This window comes from Betta splendens, chromosome 8 (assembly GCF_900634795.4).
Source record: "Betta splendens chromosome 8, fBetSpl5.4, whole genome shotgun sequence".
Taxonomy (NCBI): Eukaryota; Metazoa; Chordata; class Actinopteri; order Anabantiformes; family Osphronemidae; genus Betta; species Betta splendens.
The window spans coordinates 14,778,734-14,795,340 of NC_040888.2; the positions used below are offsets into that span (position 1 = coordinate 14,778,734).

General features: G+C 42.1%; 1 protein-coding gene across 3 annotated transcripts; it reads right to left on the reverse strand.

Annotated features, from left to right (window-relative positions):
• Positions 1 to 377: 377 nt before the first annotated feature.
• LOC114860050 (serine/threonine-protein kinase BRSK2-like) lies at positions 378 to 15,819 on the reverse strand. 3 transcript variants are annotated; one of them, XM_055510865.1, is made up of 21 exons: positions 15,230 to 15,819; positions 14,469 to 14,580; positions 14,069 to 14,163; positions 12,274 to 12,359; positions 11,964 to 12,104; positions 11,704 to 11,820; positions 11,514 to 11,547; positions 11,241 to 11,309; positions 10,837 to 10,983; positions 9,630 to 9,661; positions 9,380 to 9,544; positions 8,505 to 8,602; positions 8,280 to 8,430; positions 8,116 to 8,176; positions 6,010 to 6,616; positions 5,721 to 5,769; positions 5,033 to 5,156; positions 4,835 to 4,936; positions 4,600 to 4,708; positions 4,052 to 4,141; positions 378 to 3,916 (listed from the first exon to the last, which is right to left on the reverse strand). In XM_055510865.1, exons 2-21 carry the CDS (start codon positions 14,554 to 14,556, stop codon positions 3,696 to 3,698), a joined length of 2,586 nt encoding a protein of 861 aa, XP_055366840.1. In that variant the 5' UTR covers positions 14,557 to 14,580; positions 15,230 to 15,819; the 3' UTR covers positions 378 to 3,695. The 3 variants fall into 3 exon arrangements, with proteins under 3 accessions (XP_055366840.1, XP_040927715.1, XP_029014141.1); XM_041071781.2 differs by having other exon boundaries at positions 14,469 to 15,819; XM_029158308.3 differs by having other exon boundaries at positions 6,010 to 6,280; positions 14,469 to 15,817.
• Between the last annotated feature and the right edge of the window lie 788 nt (positions 15,820 to 16,607).

The window sequence follows — 16,607 nt, forward strand, 5'->3', positions numbered from 1 at the left end:
ATGTGGGAAATGGATGGTCCATCTGTTCGTTTCACTTTTATTTACATACATCCCCATAGCCTCTCTAATACCCAATCATCTTTAGTTCCTAGCGGGTTTTGTTGGTCTGATCAAGCTGCAATCTTCTGTTTTACTTTACATAACTAATTACAGTAGGCACAAGTACCATGGCTGTCAAATACTGTAAATGTAAACTGTAAAAACGCTGTTTTTTAGTAAAATGATAAGCGTCCTGCAGTGTCTTTAATAAAAAAAACTAGCTTGTGTGATTTTTCTCTCAAGCATAGGTTGGAAGCGTTGGCGTCTCCTCCCACCCTCATATTTTCCAGATCTTTCTTATTCGTTTATGTCTTCTACTATGTAACAAAACAGAAACATTTCCCCAATTCTGTTTTATTGGTCAGTATTTCTCACAGGCAATAATAATCGTTGTCATAATAGTGCACTTTTACGTTTTGCAATTATACTACAGACATTTCTCATTTTTGTCATCATTATTATTATCATCATCATCCTCATCATCATCATTAATTGTGTTAGCTGTTTCCTCAACCCACCCTCCTCCACACACCTCCATCCTCACAAATTTAATTTTTTTTACCTCATGAATTTCTCCAGAGTGGAGAAAAAACCTTCTGTACTGTGTGTAGGGACAGTTACAAGATGGAGGGAGGTGGTCATGGGTACACGGGGGTTATGAGTAAGAGACAAGAGATTATAGTAGTACAATTGTAACTGCAGAAGAATGAGCAACAATGATGAGAAGAAGAGTGGTACATGACTACAGTGTCGATAAAAGATAGTGAACGCTACATAGTTAAGAATGGCATACAATGAAGATCGAAACAGGCAGATGCTGTATACAAATGTATACAGCATCTGTCTTGAAGTATAGAGTGTATAAAATGTATACAAGGAGAGGGGGTTTTGATTATATAAGGGGGCAACATGTGTAGTTGGGGCAGAGGTGAGTAGATTCTGAGATACAAAGTCATGGAGGTGTAGGAAATTAAAACATCAAGTGCGGATGGATGAGAGGTGCTAAAAGTGAAAGGATGAGGGGAACCCTTTCAATCCAGTTTTGCAAGCGAGAGACCTGCTGAGTCAAGTGTCCAGTTGTGACGAGAACCTCTGAGTCAAGTGTCCAGGGTCAGTGTCTTCTAATCCAGAGTTTATTCCAAGTAGAGCAAAATCTAGCAGTTTTTGTAAGCTTCTATTTATATTATTTAGGTACTTTCCTTCTTTCTAAAAGTTGATATAGATGGACCTGACTCTGACTTTGTGTGTAAAAGCAGAAAATATTATACTGTGATGTGTCTCCAACTCTAACTTTTGCAATGAATAAAGCTCAACGCAAGATTCTCCAACGTCAAATGAAAGCCTCAGACTATGAGCAGGTACAATACACATCTGACAGTTAACACTTTACTTACCTACCAGCTGCTGTGTCATCAAAAAGTTATGGTGGAATGTTGATTGAATCTTTTCATACTAATTGGAAATGGCAGGTAATACATTATCATTTGCAGCCAGCAGCTCTGTGGGCCAGTAGTGTGACACAGTGGTTGAATTCAAACATGTTGGATTTGAAACATGATGATACTGCTAAAAGACGTTTTTTTTAACATATGGGAAAATTTAGTGTTGTCATCTAGAAAATGTTATTTTTCATGAAATTTCTACTCGAATCAATACAGTGCCTGAGCTTCATTCTTCATATTTTCTTGCATACTAACCAAAGAAAAATCCTGCTGCTTTGAAAGGTCTGTGTTTGTGTGTGTGTGTGTGTGTGTGTGTGTGTGTGTGTGTGTGTGTGTGTGTGTGTGTGTGTGTGTGTGTGTGTGTGTGCGTGTATACACATATGCATAACATTCCACCATTTGCTGCTTCCCTTTGTCCTATGTGTTGATAAAAACACAATAAGGAATACAAATAAAGCTCAACCAGTGAAGATGTGAGTGACTCTGACTCTAATAATGTCAACTGTAGCAGTTTGTTCCAACACAAACATTTCTCACTATGTGTGCTTGTGTGTGTTTCATTAGTGTTGTAAAACACAGACAGGAACAGACATTAATAAAAAAAGGAAATAAACAAAAGTTTCTAAAATGGAAAATTTTAGAGAAGAGAGTTTTTCTTTGGGAAAGTTGTTTTTCCTCCTAGTTTCATAAATTTAGAAGTGACATCTCCTCATCTTTACCCCTTTTCTGCTATTCCATTCATTCAAGATATCTCACTTTTATCAAATGCATGAAAAGTAAATAAATAGATTAAGAAATAAATACATTTTCATTAAATATATGAAACAAAAATGTACATTTGTGACATTCACATGGTTGGGCCACATTCTACTTTGGTAGTGGCAAACACAAAAAAAGATACATTTCAAGATCAGAGCAGGGCAGAAAAAGACAAAACTATCAGCTCAGCATCCTGACGTCACTCTTAAGGAATGGCCATGCTTCAACCTTTCCCTTCGCCAGACAACTTATGACAACATACTGTATCGAATGTTTTACCTCTTGGCAAAATTTAATTTCCACTTCCTGTCCTGTCACTTACAGAAATGCCAAATAATGCTCATCCTTCAGCAGTCTGTCAGTCAAAGTGACTGGCTATAAGTAGTGTTTGAATTATTGAGGATGGTACTGTAGGCTGAGTTTCTTATGAAATATAAAAGAATACAGTGGCCGAAACCAGATATAGAGGTTTCACACTAGTGTGCATCTGCATCTAGCATCTGCATCTAGTACAGTGCAAAAAAAAACCTATACGACTGCTACTGACTGTTAGTTTACTAGTGTTGTTATGAGACAGACTAAATCTAGAACTTTAACTTGTTTGCATAAGTAGCTTTTGGACAGTTGTTTGTCTCTAGTCCTTCTATGCTACCTGTCCACATTTTTATTCCCCTCTGTTCTTGTGGGACGATCTAACTGTGAGAGACCTGTGGTTTAACCACTTTGTCTCCCCCTTTTAAAGGCAATATGGTATCATAGCTTTATCATCCAGATTTACCTAAGTGACTGTAGAGGTGCATTAGAGAACGCAGACCACGTCAGAGCTGTGGTTCAGATCATACTTCTTCCTACTCAAGTACAGCATTAGGTCTGCTAATCATTTAAAGATAAATAATTATGAACGATTTCATCACTGTTATTCTTTGCTTGTGAATACACGTTTGAACAATAGACAGTGGAAAGAAGAAGGGACTTCCTGTGGTGTGACTCATCAGTCTGTTAGATGTTGCTGATGATCTAGGTGCTCACATTTGGCAGGTCAGGGAATGTTAACTGAGAATTGTCTGTCATCATTCTGGCAGACTGAATAGAGGTTTTGTTTCACATGTGCTTTCTTGACTGGGTGAGTGGGCGAACTACATGCTTCTCTGGCTGCTAGCTTGTTTTGAACATGGTCCTCCTTGTTTAGAGATGAAGGCTTACTAAAAGTCAGCTCAAACTGTCTCCACCATCTCTATGAATATACATTTTTCCTAAAATAAGTCATTTTTAAGGAATCCACTTCCATGTCCTTAAATCAGCTTTAAGGAAAATCCTCTCCCTCCTCCATGCCATTGCTAGAGAATAATGGTAGGAATCAAGGCAGAACATAAAGAAACAGGGAAAAGGAAAATGTGGGAAAGACAGAGGGAAGGAAGAGAGAAAGGCTGTCACCTCTCTTCCACAACATTCTTTTCAAGATTGAGACTGTGTCCCATTGGGTGATGAGAGGAGTCTGGTTTTGTCTTTCCCTGACCCACACCTTTGTAAAACAGTGCTGCTGCTGCTGCTGCTGCTTCCACTCTCCCCATCAGCGGTATGTTCCCTTTCTCCCCGATCGAATCCGCTTTCAGAACGGCGTGAGTTCTGACGTGAAGGAGTGCTGGGTTGTCGGGAAAGTTGACCATTTTTCTCATCTGAAGTGTAAGAGGAAGAGGAGTAATTATGGAAAGGGAAAGTTAAGCAAACCAAGAAAGTAGTGGTGCATAGGGTGTGTAAAGAAGTGGGCCACCGTAAAAGCAAATCCAATAAAAAACATGTGAGTTCCTCACCAGCCAGTGCCTGCACAGAAGGCTGATCATGAGTACTCAGGAGCTGAGCCTGAATGGTTTCGACCACTCTTTTGAATCTGCGACTTGGACCTGAGGAGAGACAGGATCAACATTCATTGACCTGCGTAGTGAGGAGTGTAGAGCCAACGAGGACCTTTTTAAAAATGCATCACTTCCTGACCACACAGGGGCAGCAGAAACAAACACACTGACTGACACTATCCAGCCATAATTTGCTGACAACTATAAACAACTGTAATTTGGTATTTATGCCAGTTAAAAATGTTTATATATTATGCTGCAAGTGAGGTGTCAGCTCTAGTGACAACTAGACATCTGGGTTAGAGCAGCTTATATTATAGTCAAGGTTCGTTAGCAAGGAAAATGCGAAAATTTTGCGAAAGAAAGACCATGACAGGGTCATGGTCTTTCTTTCCAGTCCTGCAATAGTTAGCATTGGTGTATGCAATTACCACACATAACACATAAAATCAAGCTCTCTGAACACACTGAAAGAGACCTTGATTTTAGCATGACAGAGCTTCTACCTGTTATTAGAGTGAAGGTGACACTGAAGATGCCCATCTCTCTTCTTCCTTCCCTCTCTGATCGTTCCCGCTCTCTTTCCCTCTCACTCTCAGAGAAACCAATGTCCACCTACAGGATACAGGAGCAAAAAATATTTTTTCTTTTACTGTTGTGGAAATAACAAATCTGGCTGCTTCACTCCTGGATATGTACATGACCAGCTTAAAACAGTGTTCTTTACATTTGTCTAGATACCTGAAACTTGACAGGCTTCTGGAAGACAGAGGGGCCACCAGAGGACTTGTACTCTGCCCGGAAACTATTCTGAGACACAACGCTGTGGCTGAGGGATGGGATCTGGAAAAATGGAATGGAGAAGTGTGACGTACGGTGAAAAAGATCAAATCTTTAAATCTGTGCGGCAGAGGCTTATCTGAGCTTGATTGTACTCACAGACAGAAAGGCATGGACGATGTCAGCCTTGATAGAGCTAAGTGGCTTGTCTCTGATCAAAACAAAGATCTGCTCCTCCTTCTCCAAGCTTATGAAGTTACCGAACCAGGACCTCTTCGCCAGTCTGTAAATAAACAAGAAAGGCTACGTTCAAGTGTTAATATGTTTATGATGTGTAAGTAATTACAAAACTAATTTGCGCATTATTAAAACACAAAGAATGAATGAAACAACATGCCAATGCTCGGACCAACAAATCTCTTTTAGTGTTAACTGTGCCAACAAAAACAATAATGTTTTTCCAACAACAAGCCCTGGCCCCATATTGTCCTGTTCCTGCACAGTTTTTTACATAGCTGTATACAGAAGGAATTTGTTACTAGAAGTATGTTTATGGCAAATTGTTGTGTTTTTTATTTTATTTGTACTATTAATAATGTTGCACAGTTATTAGTTATTACTATTATTTTCTGTTTTCTTCTGTCTGTCTCTGTTATGTTATACTGCTGCTGAAACACAGGAATTTCCCCATTGTGGGATCAATAAAGTCTTAATCTTATCTTATCCTACCCTTTTTTAAGTGTGATACCATTTAGGTACTAGTTACTTTACCCGTACCAGAGTTCTCTTTGATAGATTAAATAAACAGGTGAACTCTAGTAGCAGATGTGTAAGTGAATCCACTTACTCTGGACTAGACTCTGGAGTCAAACTGGACATGTCCTCTGATGTGGGAACTAAAGACAAAATGCAGAAACAGAAGAACAAATAGGTTCAAGAAGCCTGATGACAGCCCACAATTAAATCCCTAAATACAGATGATCACAGTCAGCAGACTGAAGTACAAAGTGTTGGAATAGTGTGGTGGAATATTTCATTTCATCTTTGATGCTAAATGTGAATCAAATTGAGTGAGTAGAAGATCGCTGAAAAGGGTAGAGGACAGCCATCAGCCACTCTGTGTCCTTCGAACTCACCTTGGAGCTTGCGCCGATGAAAGCGCGGTGACCCCAGTAAGTTGTTTTTGAATGAGTTAAGCCTTGTTCTCCAGTGGGCTGAGCTTGAGGCAGCCAGACCCCCGCTTCCCCCTGGACTAGAGGGCGGGGTCAGCATTGTCCCGCCAGCTCCCTCCGCTCGGGAAGAAGAAGACGAGGAGGAAGAGGAGGGAGGGGTAGAGGAGGAAGGGCGCTGGATTTGGTGCACAGGCGTACCCAGCGGGGTGGGTAACGGTGAACCCTGTGGTGTGACCTGTGACACAGGAGGAGGGGTGGCAGAGGTGTTAGACGACGTTTGAACGTTTTTGGTCTTCAAGACAGACGGAGATGGGAAGTTGAAAAAGGGTGGGATGGGGGAGAGGAGAGGGGAGGGCGATGGGGAAGGGGAGCGTGGAGTCTGGAGAGGGAGGGACTTCATGGAGTGAAGCTGAGGCCGATCAGCGGGACACTTTGAGGGCAGAGTCTGGGTTTTTGGATCAGGCGCTGGACGGATAGACCGAGGGGTGGTAGCACTTCCTGTTTTAGGGTCTTTGGAGGAGGGAGTGGTGGTGGAGGTGACTTCTGATTGGTTGAAAGTGAAGACCGGACTCTGATGGGCAGACACAGAAAGAAATGGAAAGAGGGATGGAGGGATGAGCAATGGTCATGAACACAATTCAACACACTTCCATCTGATGCACCAAAGAAAAGATGGTGATTTTTAATTGTTATATATGTTTATGTGCATGTGTTTTAGTCCTTTGTGTCAGCGTGGGAACACTGACTTTTCTATTAGGTGGCATGTCGAGTCCATGAAATGAGAAGAGAGCGTGTATGGCTGAAGTTGAGACAGATGGCGCCAGAATGATTGGTGCAAACATTATGATATACAATATATATATATATATATATATATATATATAATATATATATATATATATATATATATATATATATATGAGAGAGAGAGAGAGAGAGAGAGAGAGAATATACAGTACTGCACTCCAGAGAGCTATATACACTATTGTTAAACCTATCATTAAACCTAAATACCTAGATTTGATAGATCATGTTAAACTGACAAATGTGATTTTATATGTTATTAAAAATTAACTTTTTCAAATTTGATATCAGCAATCAGTTAAAAAATGGGTTAGATAGCGGAAGCTAAGCCATAAATGACACTTTGAAACTACTGTGTAAAGAAAACCTCTAGTATGTCCACTAAAAACACATTCTGGAACCCAATCTTGTTTAACTTTTCGAGGGGAAATGGAGAGGTGTCCTGTGAGCTGACAAGTCACAGTTTTAAATGTTTTTTTCGAAATCATGGACGCTGTGTCCTCCATGCTAAGAGGAGGGACCATCTGGCTTGTTATCGCTACACTTTCAAAGCCAGCATCTGTGACTTTGTGGAGGAGCATTAGTGCACACACAGCACATCTGTTGAAGACACTGTTAATGGTGGACGTTATGCACGGCGACATTCGCTGCCATCCAAGACTACGTCGTCTTCAGAGCCTTTCTACCTAAAAACAAAATGTCCAACAATGTCTGGACAGATTATAACAGCGTGGCTCCACAGAACTGTGTGACCTGGCTGTAGTCCAGACCTGTCACCCACAGAAAGTAGTTCAGCACAGTAGACAACAAATTAGTGGGACACAACAAAAATAAAAACAGAAAATCCAATTGTCTCTTTATTTTCAAAACAAAAAACTGAAAGTGACCTTTTTCATTTTTATATTAGCTGTCCATTTGTAACTGCCAGTGTTTACTGTGTCGTCCTCAACCATTCATAAACATAACTGTATTCAATGTAGCTGTAGCTCCTCAAAGTTAAATTTGCTAGTATTTTTAGTTCAGGTTTTACAGTCAAGCAGGTGGATTTGATGCCACGTTTATTCATAACAGAATGAATACATGACCGAGACAATGGATGAGATTAAAATGATTTGGCTTCATCAAAAGAACCATCATCACCACAAAATGATCTCTGATTACTTCTCATAAAATGACATAGAAAAGGGAACTTTTGTGGGCCAGATTGAAGAAGAGTTTATAACCTAAAGGTTCCGAGCTGTTATGTTCGTGGTGGGATGCTCTTACCCTGGGACTGCTGAGAGGACTGGAGGACAGACCTGTGGATGCTCCGCTCACCGAACGAGACCTTTTGAAGGCAGCAACAAAAGCATTTTCTAATCTGACGTGGCTGCTGACAGTTCAGTCAGATACAAACTGTCATAATACATCGCTGGCAGTGTATACTGTACCTCTGGCTGTGTGCATTAGTGTCCAGTGCCCTGCGAGGTGGGGTGGGAGACCCTTGTTCTGTTACACTGAGGACTTCCAGGCTCTTCCTCTCTGGACGACAGCGGCCATGGCGTGTCAACATAGGGGAGTCCACTCGCTTCCTAGGAGGGTCTGAGGAGAAAAATGCTCGAAGAAACATGATAGTAAAGAGATTTTAAAAAGAGGAGACAGTGACCTGAACCAACCAAGGTCATTTCTGGGAGGGAGATCCTCATCCTCACAGCTGGGGTACCGCTCTTTCCTGTCCAACAGGAGGTAGTAGATCATCTTCTCCTGATTCTCCCTGCACAAAAAGTTGAGAGATGTGAAATGATGTAAAAAGAGAGGAGATTCACGCAGTTTTTCCACTGTGTGAATCTGGCTACAATCATAAGGTCAGTGAGCATTTGTCTGTAAACTATTGTAGAATGCATCAGAGTGGTAATGAAATGAAACAGGGCTGAGATTGTGACAGTAGGATGAAAGTTCTGACTAGCAGCGACTCAAAAGCATAATAACAGGAAATTCACTTCTATTTGTTTGATGGTCAGAACTGATATTTGTATATCGAAACAAAATAAACGTATTCCTTACATGCTGCTCATCTTCAATCTGCCCATAATTTAGCACAATGTAGTGAGTTAACAAACTGCAGCCTAGTTACACTGTTTACCATGGTTTAGTATGAAGCCAAGGAGGACACAGAGTTGGGCCTCGCGTCCCTGCGGACTCACTGAGCATGACCGAGATGCTTCCCCCTAAATATTGTGCTGCCAGACAAATACACTCGCTGCAAATACGTCAGCGGCAGGTTTTATCTTAGCGCCGTGTTTGTTTGCCTGTTCTTCTCTGTGAGAAGTGAGAAGTCACATATCATGTGCAAGGGTGGACAGAGGAAGATGAAAGATGTGCTGTTTTTGTCAAGTCATTGATTGGTCACAGTAAAAGTAAAGGAGGCAAAGAAAGAGAGCGATGCTTGAAGTGCGCTCTCATTTGTGCTTCGTTTTTGATGCATGCTTGATGCAAGTTAAGGAGGTATTTGAAGATGAAATGTTTGAGGTGGTTGATTATATTTACTCACTCCTCACTTGTAAGGTCCTGTGTGAGTTTGACGCGGTCTCTGAAGCAGCCCAAAGAGTACATGCTTTCCAGAACGTCTGGGTCTAGCTCTGTCAGAGACAGGATCCTCTTCAGACACACGCGTCGGGGGGGCGGCTGCTCCGGGCACGGCTCATTACGGCCCGCCCTTTAAGAAGAGCATCGGTGTGTGAACAGTGGTACAGTACGCTCAGCAATGGGAAATGCAGACGACGTAAAAGAATTGTACTTACTGGTACCAGGTGTGTTTCTGTATTGCTTCTAACTGTAATGAACAAACAGTTCAGCAAATTAATATTAAATTCAATTCAATTTAATTGAATATTGCTGTGCACCAAAACACACTAAAGCAGTAACAGGCAACATTTAGCATTTCAGGAGCATTGTTCCTCACAGATCCATGAGCTGCAGCCTGTAAACTCTGGCTCCTACTTCTTACTTCGCCTGACCTCTAGGAAATGTTTCCCTGCACCAGTTCTACACCACCCTGTACATTATACATTCTGTAGCGGTCCCCTCTCTGCATCAGGGCTGCATCCAGCGATGCTCGTCGGATCGGTGCCGCGCAGCATCTCTAGGGGTTGAAGTAATGGAGCAGCTGCAGTTCTGCAAGCGTGTAAAAAGTGGAAAGTGGGTTTGCTGGGAACACGGTGCTGTGCATCTGCAGAGGGGAAACTGGCTTGCATATGCAACGCGGCAGAGAAAGCCTTTCCTCCTCCCTAAATGATAAGCCTGGGTACGTGTGGCTTCTTTTCCTAATGTTCAGGTTGCTAAATTCGAACACGTTTGTTTGAAATCGTCCTCCTTGCACAGTGGTTTCCATGGAGGCAACTAATAGAGACAGTCTGACCTGGTTTTAGGCTCCATTAATCAACATCTCATCAGACAAACCCACAGCTTTGATTAAATCGGCTTCGTTGTAGCTGAATGACTAACTGACCAGACTGTGTGTTTCTCCCTGTCTTTATTTTACAGTCCCATGAGAAGCACATCATCACAGCTGTCTCCTGCAAATTCATTTCCATCACATATCCCAGATTCCTTTGTTAGCAGGCTGTGGTGGAATTCCATCGAGCAGCCTTTTCACTCAGTCATTCATTTATGCATTCACTCGCCCTCTGCCCTGTCTCTCTCTCTCTCTCTCTCTCTCTCTCCCTCCTATTGCTGGTTTCTCTTCAGGCCTGCTCTCTCTATGGGAAGCTTCAGCTGCAAAGGACTCTTCCTTCCTGTCCTTGTGTTTTTACCCTCAGTGCATCCATCCTCCTCCCAAATACTGATAAAACCACTTCGTTCTCAAGTCACACTGTAGACTAACTCATTTATCAAGCAGAATTCAAGAACCTTGCTTAAAAACATTGAATGAATATCTCTGTGAGCCTACGTAACAACACTATACACGAGACTTCGCCAGCACCTCACCACAGTAAGATGTCAACCCACCGTGAGTCTCTTTTCAGCGTTGACTTCTATCATGCCTTTAAGCAACGCTTGACAGTCCGGAGGTATAAAATGGGGCATGTGGAACACCCCGCTCTTCACTTTCTCTAGAAGCTGCCGCAGGTTGTCGTGGTCGAAGGGCAAGGCACCCTGGGGATCGATGAAGAAGATGTTGAGGAAGATAGAAAAAATCTGCAGAATTACACTCAACATAACTGTGCTACTTTGTGCATTTGAGTACTTTTGTACTTTATTTTATATCTATGTCTTTTAGTTACGTTTCTCACAAAATACAGGATTGATTAAACCCTTAGGGTGTTGTCATACCTAAGCTCCTGATAAGTCTCTCTTTTTTGCTTTGTGCTTGCTGACAAGACAAGACAAGAAAAATGAAAAAACATTCTTACCACAAGAAGAGCAAAAAGAATGACTCCACAGCTCCAAACATCTGCCCTTCGACCATCATACTTCTCCCCCTTGGGCACAAATGCAAGAACATGGTAACTTGTAATGTGGACACACGTGCACAGTGCCACTTTGCAGCATTAGCAGAACAGATGCATTCTGGTACAATACTCAGTATCTGGTTTGGAAGCAATCAGAGCCCAATAATTCAATTTAATACATGTTTGCCGTGTTTGTTAAAAATATACTGGAAGCTTTAGTGGAAGGTTGCTTACCCTTATGACCTCTGGACAAGCGTAATGTGGGGATCTATAAAAAAGGATATTCACCATCACCTATAAAGGTCGCACTCAGTCCTTATTGTGCTTATTGGAAATGTGAAAAATATATAAAGTAGACTAACAATTAGTACTGCAATCATACATTGATTGCCTGACAAACATGTCAATACAAGCTTGTACTCACCCGCAACTGGTTTCTAGCAGGCTGTCCCCAACCTGTAGTGAGGCCATGCCAAAGTCGGCTATCCTGATGTTATTCTTTTCATCCAGGAGGAGGTTCTCTGGCTTCAGGTCCCTGTGACTGCACGCACACATAAATCATTTACAATGGCATAACATCATACTAAGCCCATGGTGGGGACATGTACAGTAAGAAAATCAGGCTCTCTACAGTCAGAGAATTTTATAGAACACGCAAATGTGGTCTGTTGCTCTATCACGCACCAAATGGAGTGACTGTGGCAGAAGTCGAGGGCAGAGATGATTTGTCTGAAGAACTTCCTGGCCTCTTTAGGGGTCAATCTGCCTTTCTTCACCAAGTAGTCAAACAATTCTCCCCCAGACACATGCTCCAACACCAGGTATCTGGGAGACAGGAGCACAGGATGTAAGAAAAAAGAGGCCAATGGGGAAAGGGTCCAAATATACATCATCATGCATACATCATACGCAACCTTTCAGATTCAAGGAAGTTTGTGCTGTGGCAGAGAGAAAAAAAATTGTAGATTTTGTGTGAAAACGAAGAAATACTCACAGGTATTTGTTATTCTCATAGACATCATGCAGCTTCAGAACGTGAGGGTGCTCTATTAGTTTAAGAATAGCTATTTCTCTCTCGACCTGGATAGACAGAGGGAGGGAGACGTGCAGAAAGGTGACGAAGAAGGAGGAGGAGGAGGAGGAGGGAGGTTAGTTATGACAGAGACCAAAATGTCAGAAGAAGTGGATAAAAATAACGTAAGATTATAAAGAAGCTCGCAAAAATGAGAGAAAGAGAAAGACATTTCATTTAAAGACAAATGTTTTAGTATTCATATTTAGTATTACTTGAAAACACTGTTTACAGGACAATAGAAGAAGAAGCTAGAAAAAAGCTAAACAAATTGTTAGTCCTCATGAACTACATTCTTTTAGCACACTTAAAATTCAAGATGCAATATTTTTTATTTAAACTTGTAACCAGATTATGTGTGAGATTACAACAATGACTTTATCACCACTGCATCTTTCAAGTATGACTTTCAACAACTGTGGAGCATTTATTATCTCAGGGTTTGGAAATTTCTTGCTAAGATGAAGTTGCTATTTGATTCAGCTTCTCACAGACATTTGACTTTTGATTCAATAATCTTTATATCTGAGTAGTCATGAACTCCTCGCAGACTGTTGAAGTCGCCTGTGGATCAATGTCCCATCGCGTCATTAGGGCCACGTGTCAGTGTCTGGACGCCTTTTAAGCTGCTTGTGAAGGGATCCCGCACTGTAAGTGGCCGATAAATGATGTCAGGGTCTGCCCCCCCCCCCCTGTTAAGTGAAGAGAAGATGGCCCTTTTCCATTTTGTCATAAATGGCCTCCTTTACTATGCTTTCAAACCATCTGTCATCTCTGGCTAGAATGTCCACATTGTTCTCTTTAACCACAGGCAGCACCTTTGGGACAACTGACTCAGTCCCCACAGACAACAGACTGTTTTTTGTTGTTGGCTCAATATAATATTTAAGATACAGAATTGCTTAATCAAAGGGTGTCTTCTATTGTTGTGAAGCTACATACTGTACATTCATTTAAATGCACGCACTGTATTTGAATGGTTCAGATCAGACTCTCCTCAAGGTAAAGGGATACAAGTCTGGGATGTTTGGCACAAAAATGGCAAAAATGCACAATCAAGTGTGTATTTTGGAAATATTCAAATTCTATAAGTATTGTAAGTAATGAAGTCTTCTGCAGAGGGATAGCCTCATATTATATCTGGCTCAACTTTACAAATGCTTCCTTACAGAACCGGGACAGTGAACTTAATGAAATTACACATATGCATAGTGGTAATCTGTATCATGTTATTGCTACAAAGCAGCTAATATATACTGTAACAACATTTGCGTGTCAATGCTTCTTTGTAGTTACGTGTATTTTGAGGTGATGTGTTCAATGACAGCATGAAAACAGCACCAGAGAGTGAGTGAACATTCCTCGAGCAAAAAAAACCCCAGTGTGCTTTGATCAATACTGGATATAAACGTAAATTATGTGCAGTGTGACAAACCCAAACTGCCCCAAATGCTTGGTCCTCGATGAGTCTCTGACCTAACTCACCTACAAACTGATTTAAAATGCATTTCACTCCGGTGCGATACAGCTGCACTAGCTTTCATCTCAGGTCTTTGTATTGTTGAGCAGACAGAAGCAGTGGCCACACACTGGGCTCTGAGTTCCCATAAACCGACAGCTTCATAGACAACATTTCAGCTCCTTCCTTTCTGGAGACTGGACGGCAGACGCTCACCTGATGTCAGACACCCGCCATAGACAGTGAAATAGACCGTACCTTCATTAGAACTGACTCGGAGAGTTTCTCTCTGTTGACAATCTTAATGGCCACCTTCTGCCCTGTGATACAGTGGACACCCAGTTTCACCAGCCCTGAGAGGCAGACAGTGAGAGCAACAAGACATTTAAATATCAGGAAGCTTTATGCAGTGTGAAAACTGTAAGGAAGTGATGCCATTAATAATTCAGAAAGCTTTGCTGACACAGAGTCTGAGAAGAATAAAACTAAGTAAGATGTTAAGACATACATGATGACTAAGGATAAATCCATCAGCTGGCAATACTGTAGAGATGTTATGGGTCCTAAACTGGGGCACACCAGCCTGGAGTCAGCTGATGCATCTCACACATCCTATTTGTGCTGCTACAACACTTAAGGTAATGTAGGAGGTTCCTACCTGTCTGTCCCTTCCCGAGAGTCTTCTCCAGTCGGTAGGGGCCCACATACTGACTGGACTGGCCGGCCGTCAGCTCCTTACTGCTCATCCTTCCCGAGAGGAAATTCTTTTCCTGGTTTAAGGCAGATGAAGAAAGCGCTCAGTGGTGCTCCGTGCGTAATGCTCCAACGCACATCACAGACAGGCTGTGGTGTAGAGGCGGTGCGGAGGACTGGTCGTGACCTAAAGCCGGGCTCTGCGGGCTACTCCCATGCACTTGTTTGCCATGCGTTCAACTCCGTACTGCGAGTGTGAACTGTAAAGTGAACTGTATGAGGCCTAAAATATAGGCTATTATGTTCCAGTCTGGGTTCGTGTCTTGTTTTCTACAGCAGCATCATTCAGCGAGAAGGTAGAAAAGATGGGAAAGAGGACAAAATGTAAGGTCTGACTGGTAGTGACATAATCCTGTCCCCTGCTGTAAATAACAGTGGTTTAAAGCTGATTGATTCTATGTAGCTTATTCCGCTGGCAACAAAAGTGGAGCAGGAAAGCAAAGCCTCATTCAGACAGGAAGGCTACGTTTGCCACAGATTGATTTCTGTAAGAGCAGAGTCTCAAATATCCCAAGTCAGAATGCCCTGACTGAATCCATTCTCTGGTCGATATCAGGGACCCCCTCCTCGCTGCTGGCGCTACTGTCCAAAACTGTTTTCATAACCATCCCAAGCTTGCACATTCCCTTTTCTTCTCACGCCAGGCCTCCTTAGGTCAGCAGCTACCTTTCATCTGCAGACGCGTCGTTGTCCAGAGAATCATTTATTATCACAACAGCATCAGCACGAAGAATGGGTTTTCCAATATCCGGTGCACACTTGGGCTCACCCCCTCCCCGGCCCTGCATCAGGAAACAGAGGAAGAAGAGGAAGAGCATCCAAAAGGCAAACAGCTGTCGGACCGCGTCGGACCGGCGCAGACTCGGCCAGCGCCGCTGCAGCGGGGGTGGGGGTGGGGGTGGGGGTGTTCGGGTCTCCGTGTGCCGAGAGTCAGCAGTCGGGCCCGTCCATCCAGTTTCCAGAAAGAAGATGCATTCTCAGTTGGCCTGGTGGTAGCCGACTCCCTCCCTGTCTTCCTCTCGGCTTCTCTTTCTCTCTTCCTCACCGGCTATGCTCATATCACCGCTGGTGCTTTAGGTCGTCAACTCCCACACAAATAAGAGACTGTTTAATCGGAAAAGGTTTTAGGAAAACTAAATGTTGAGGTTTTTGAAGTCCAGCCCGCTTCTGCGCGTAATATCTCCGTTTCTCTCTCTGTCGTCGCCCACCTCTCACACTCCTCCTCCTCCTCTGTGCCTTCCTTCTCCTCATCTCTCAGCATCAGCATCCGGGTTCCGCTCCCTCCCACTCCCCATCCTCTGTGTGACTCTTTCGCCCCCACCCTGTTTTCACCATATCAAAGTTTGACGTTATGAGTTTATTTTAGCTACAGCATAACGCAATGACAAACAAAAGATGATGTAGCAACTGGCTAATAAAACAAACAACAAAAACGCTCGTGTAATTCCGACGACAGGTGAAGGCAGAATGAAGATACCATTAGAGCGTTACACTCAGTAGAAAACCCTAATACAAAATTAACTCTTTTCTTCATCAGTAACACATCAATCTGATATTTGACTTTCTTTAAAATACTATTATCACTGTACACTCAAAAAGATAATCAGGCCTAAAACGTGAACTTTATGTAATTTTATCACATAAATACCAAGTCATAGGTGACATTTAGAAGTCTTCATATTCATTAATATATCTTAAAAATAAAGGTTGATTGGTTATTTACTAACACTAAATTATAATTGTAAATAAAATGAAAAATGATACAGTTAGTTCTTTATTGCTACCAATTCCTTTAACACCTCTGCAAGTATTGTGCAGGTGGCTCAGTGGCTATGGCATAAGTCTGGGAAGCAGGAGATTAATGATCAAAGCCCAACTGACTCCCCCACAGTTACCCAAAGAAGTTAAATAATTGTCCTTAATCTTGTTTTATGTAGCTATTTCACGTAACCATAAACTGATGAAGTAGACGTGTCAGGTCTTAAACCTTACCTTGTAAAGTGCATTGAGATAAATCTGTTGTGAATTGGAGCTATATATAAAA

Bases quoted from the DNA above. Each gene is read 5' to 3' on its own strand.
- LOC114860050 (XM_055510865.1), bottom strand. From the start codon at position 14,556: ATGAGCAGTAAGGAGCTGACGGCCGGCCAGTCCAGTCAGTATGTGGGC. The intron at 11,548-11,703 runs GTGAGTACAAGC...CCTTTTTTATAG, and splicing joins CTGCTAGAAACCAGTTGCGG to ATCCCCACATTACGCTTGTC. The intron at 8,603-9,379 runs GTGAGTAAATAT...CTTTTTGTGCAG, and splicing joins CAGGACCTTACAAGTGAGGA to GGAGAATCAGGAGAAGATGA.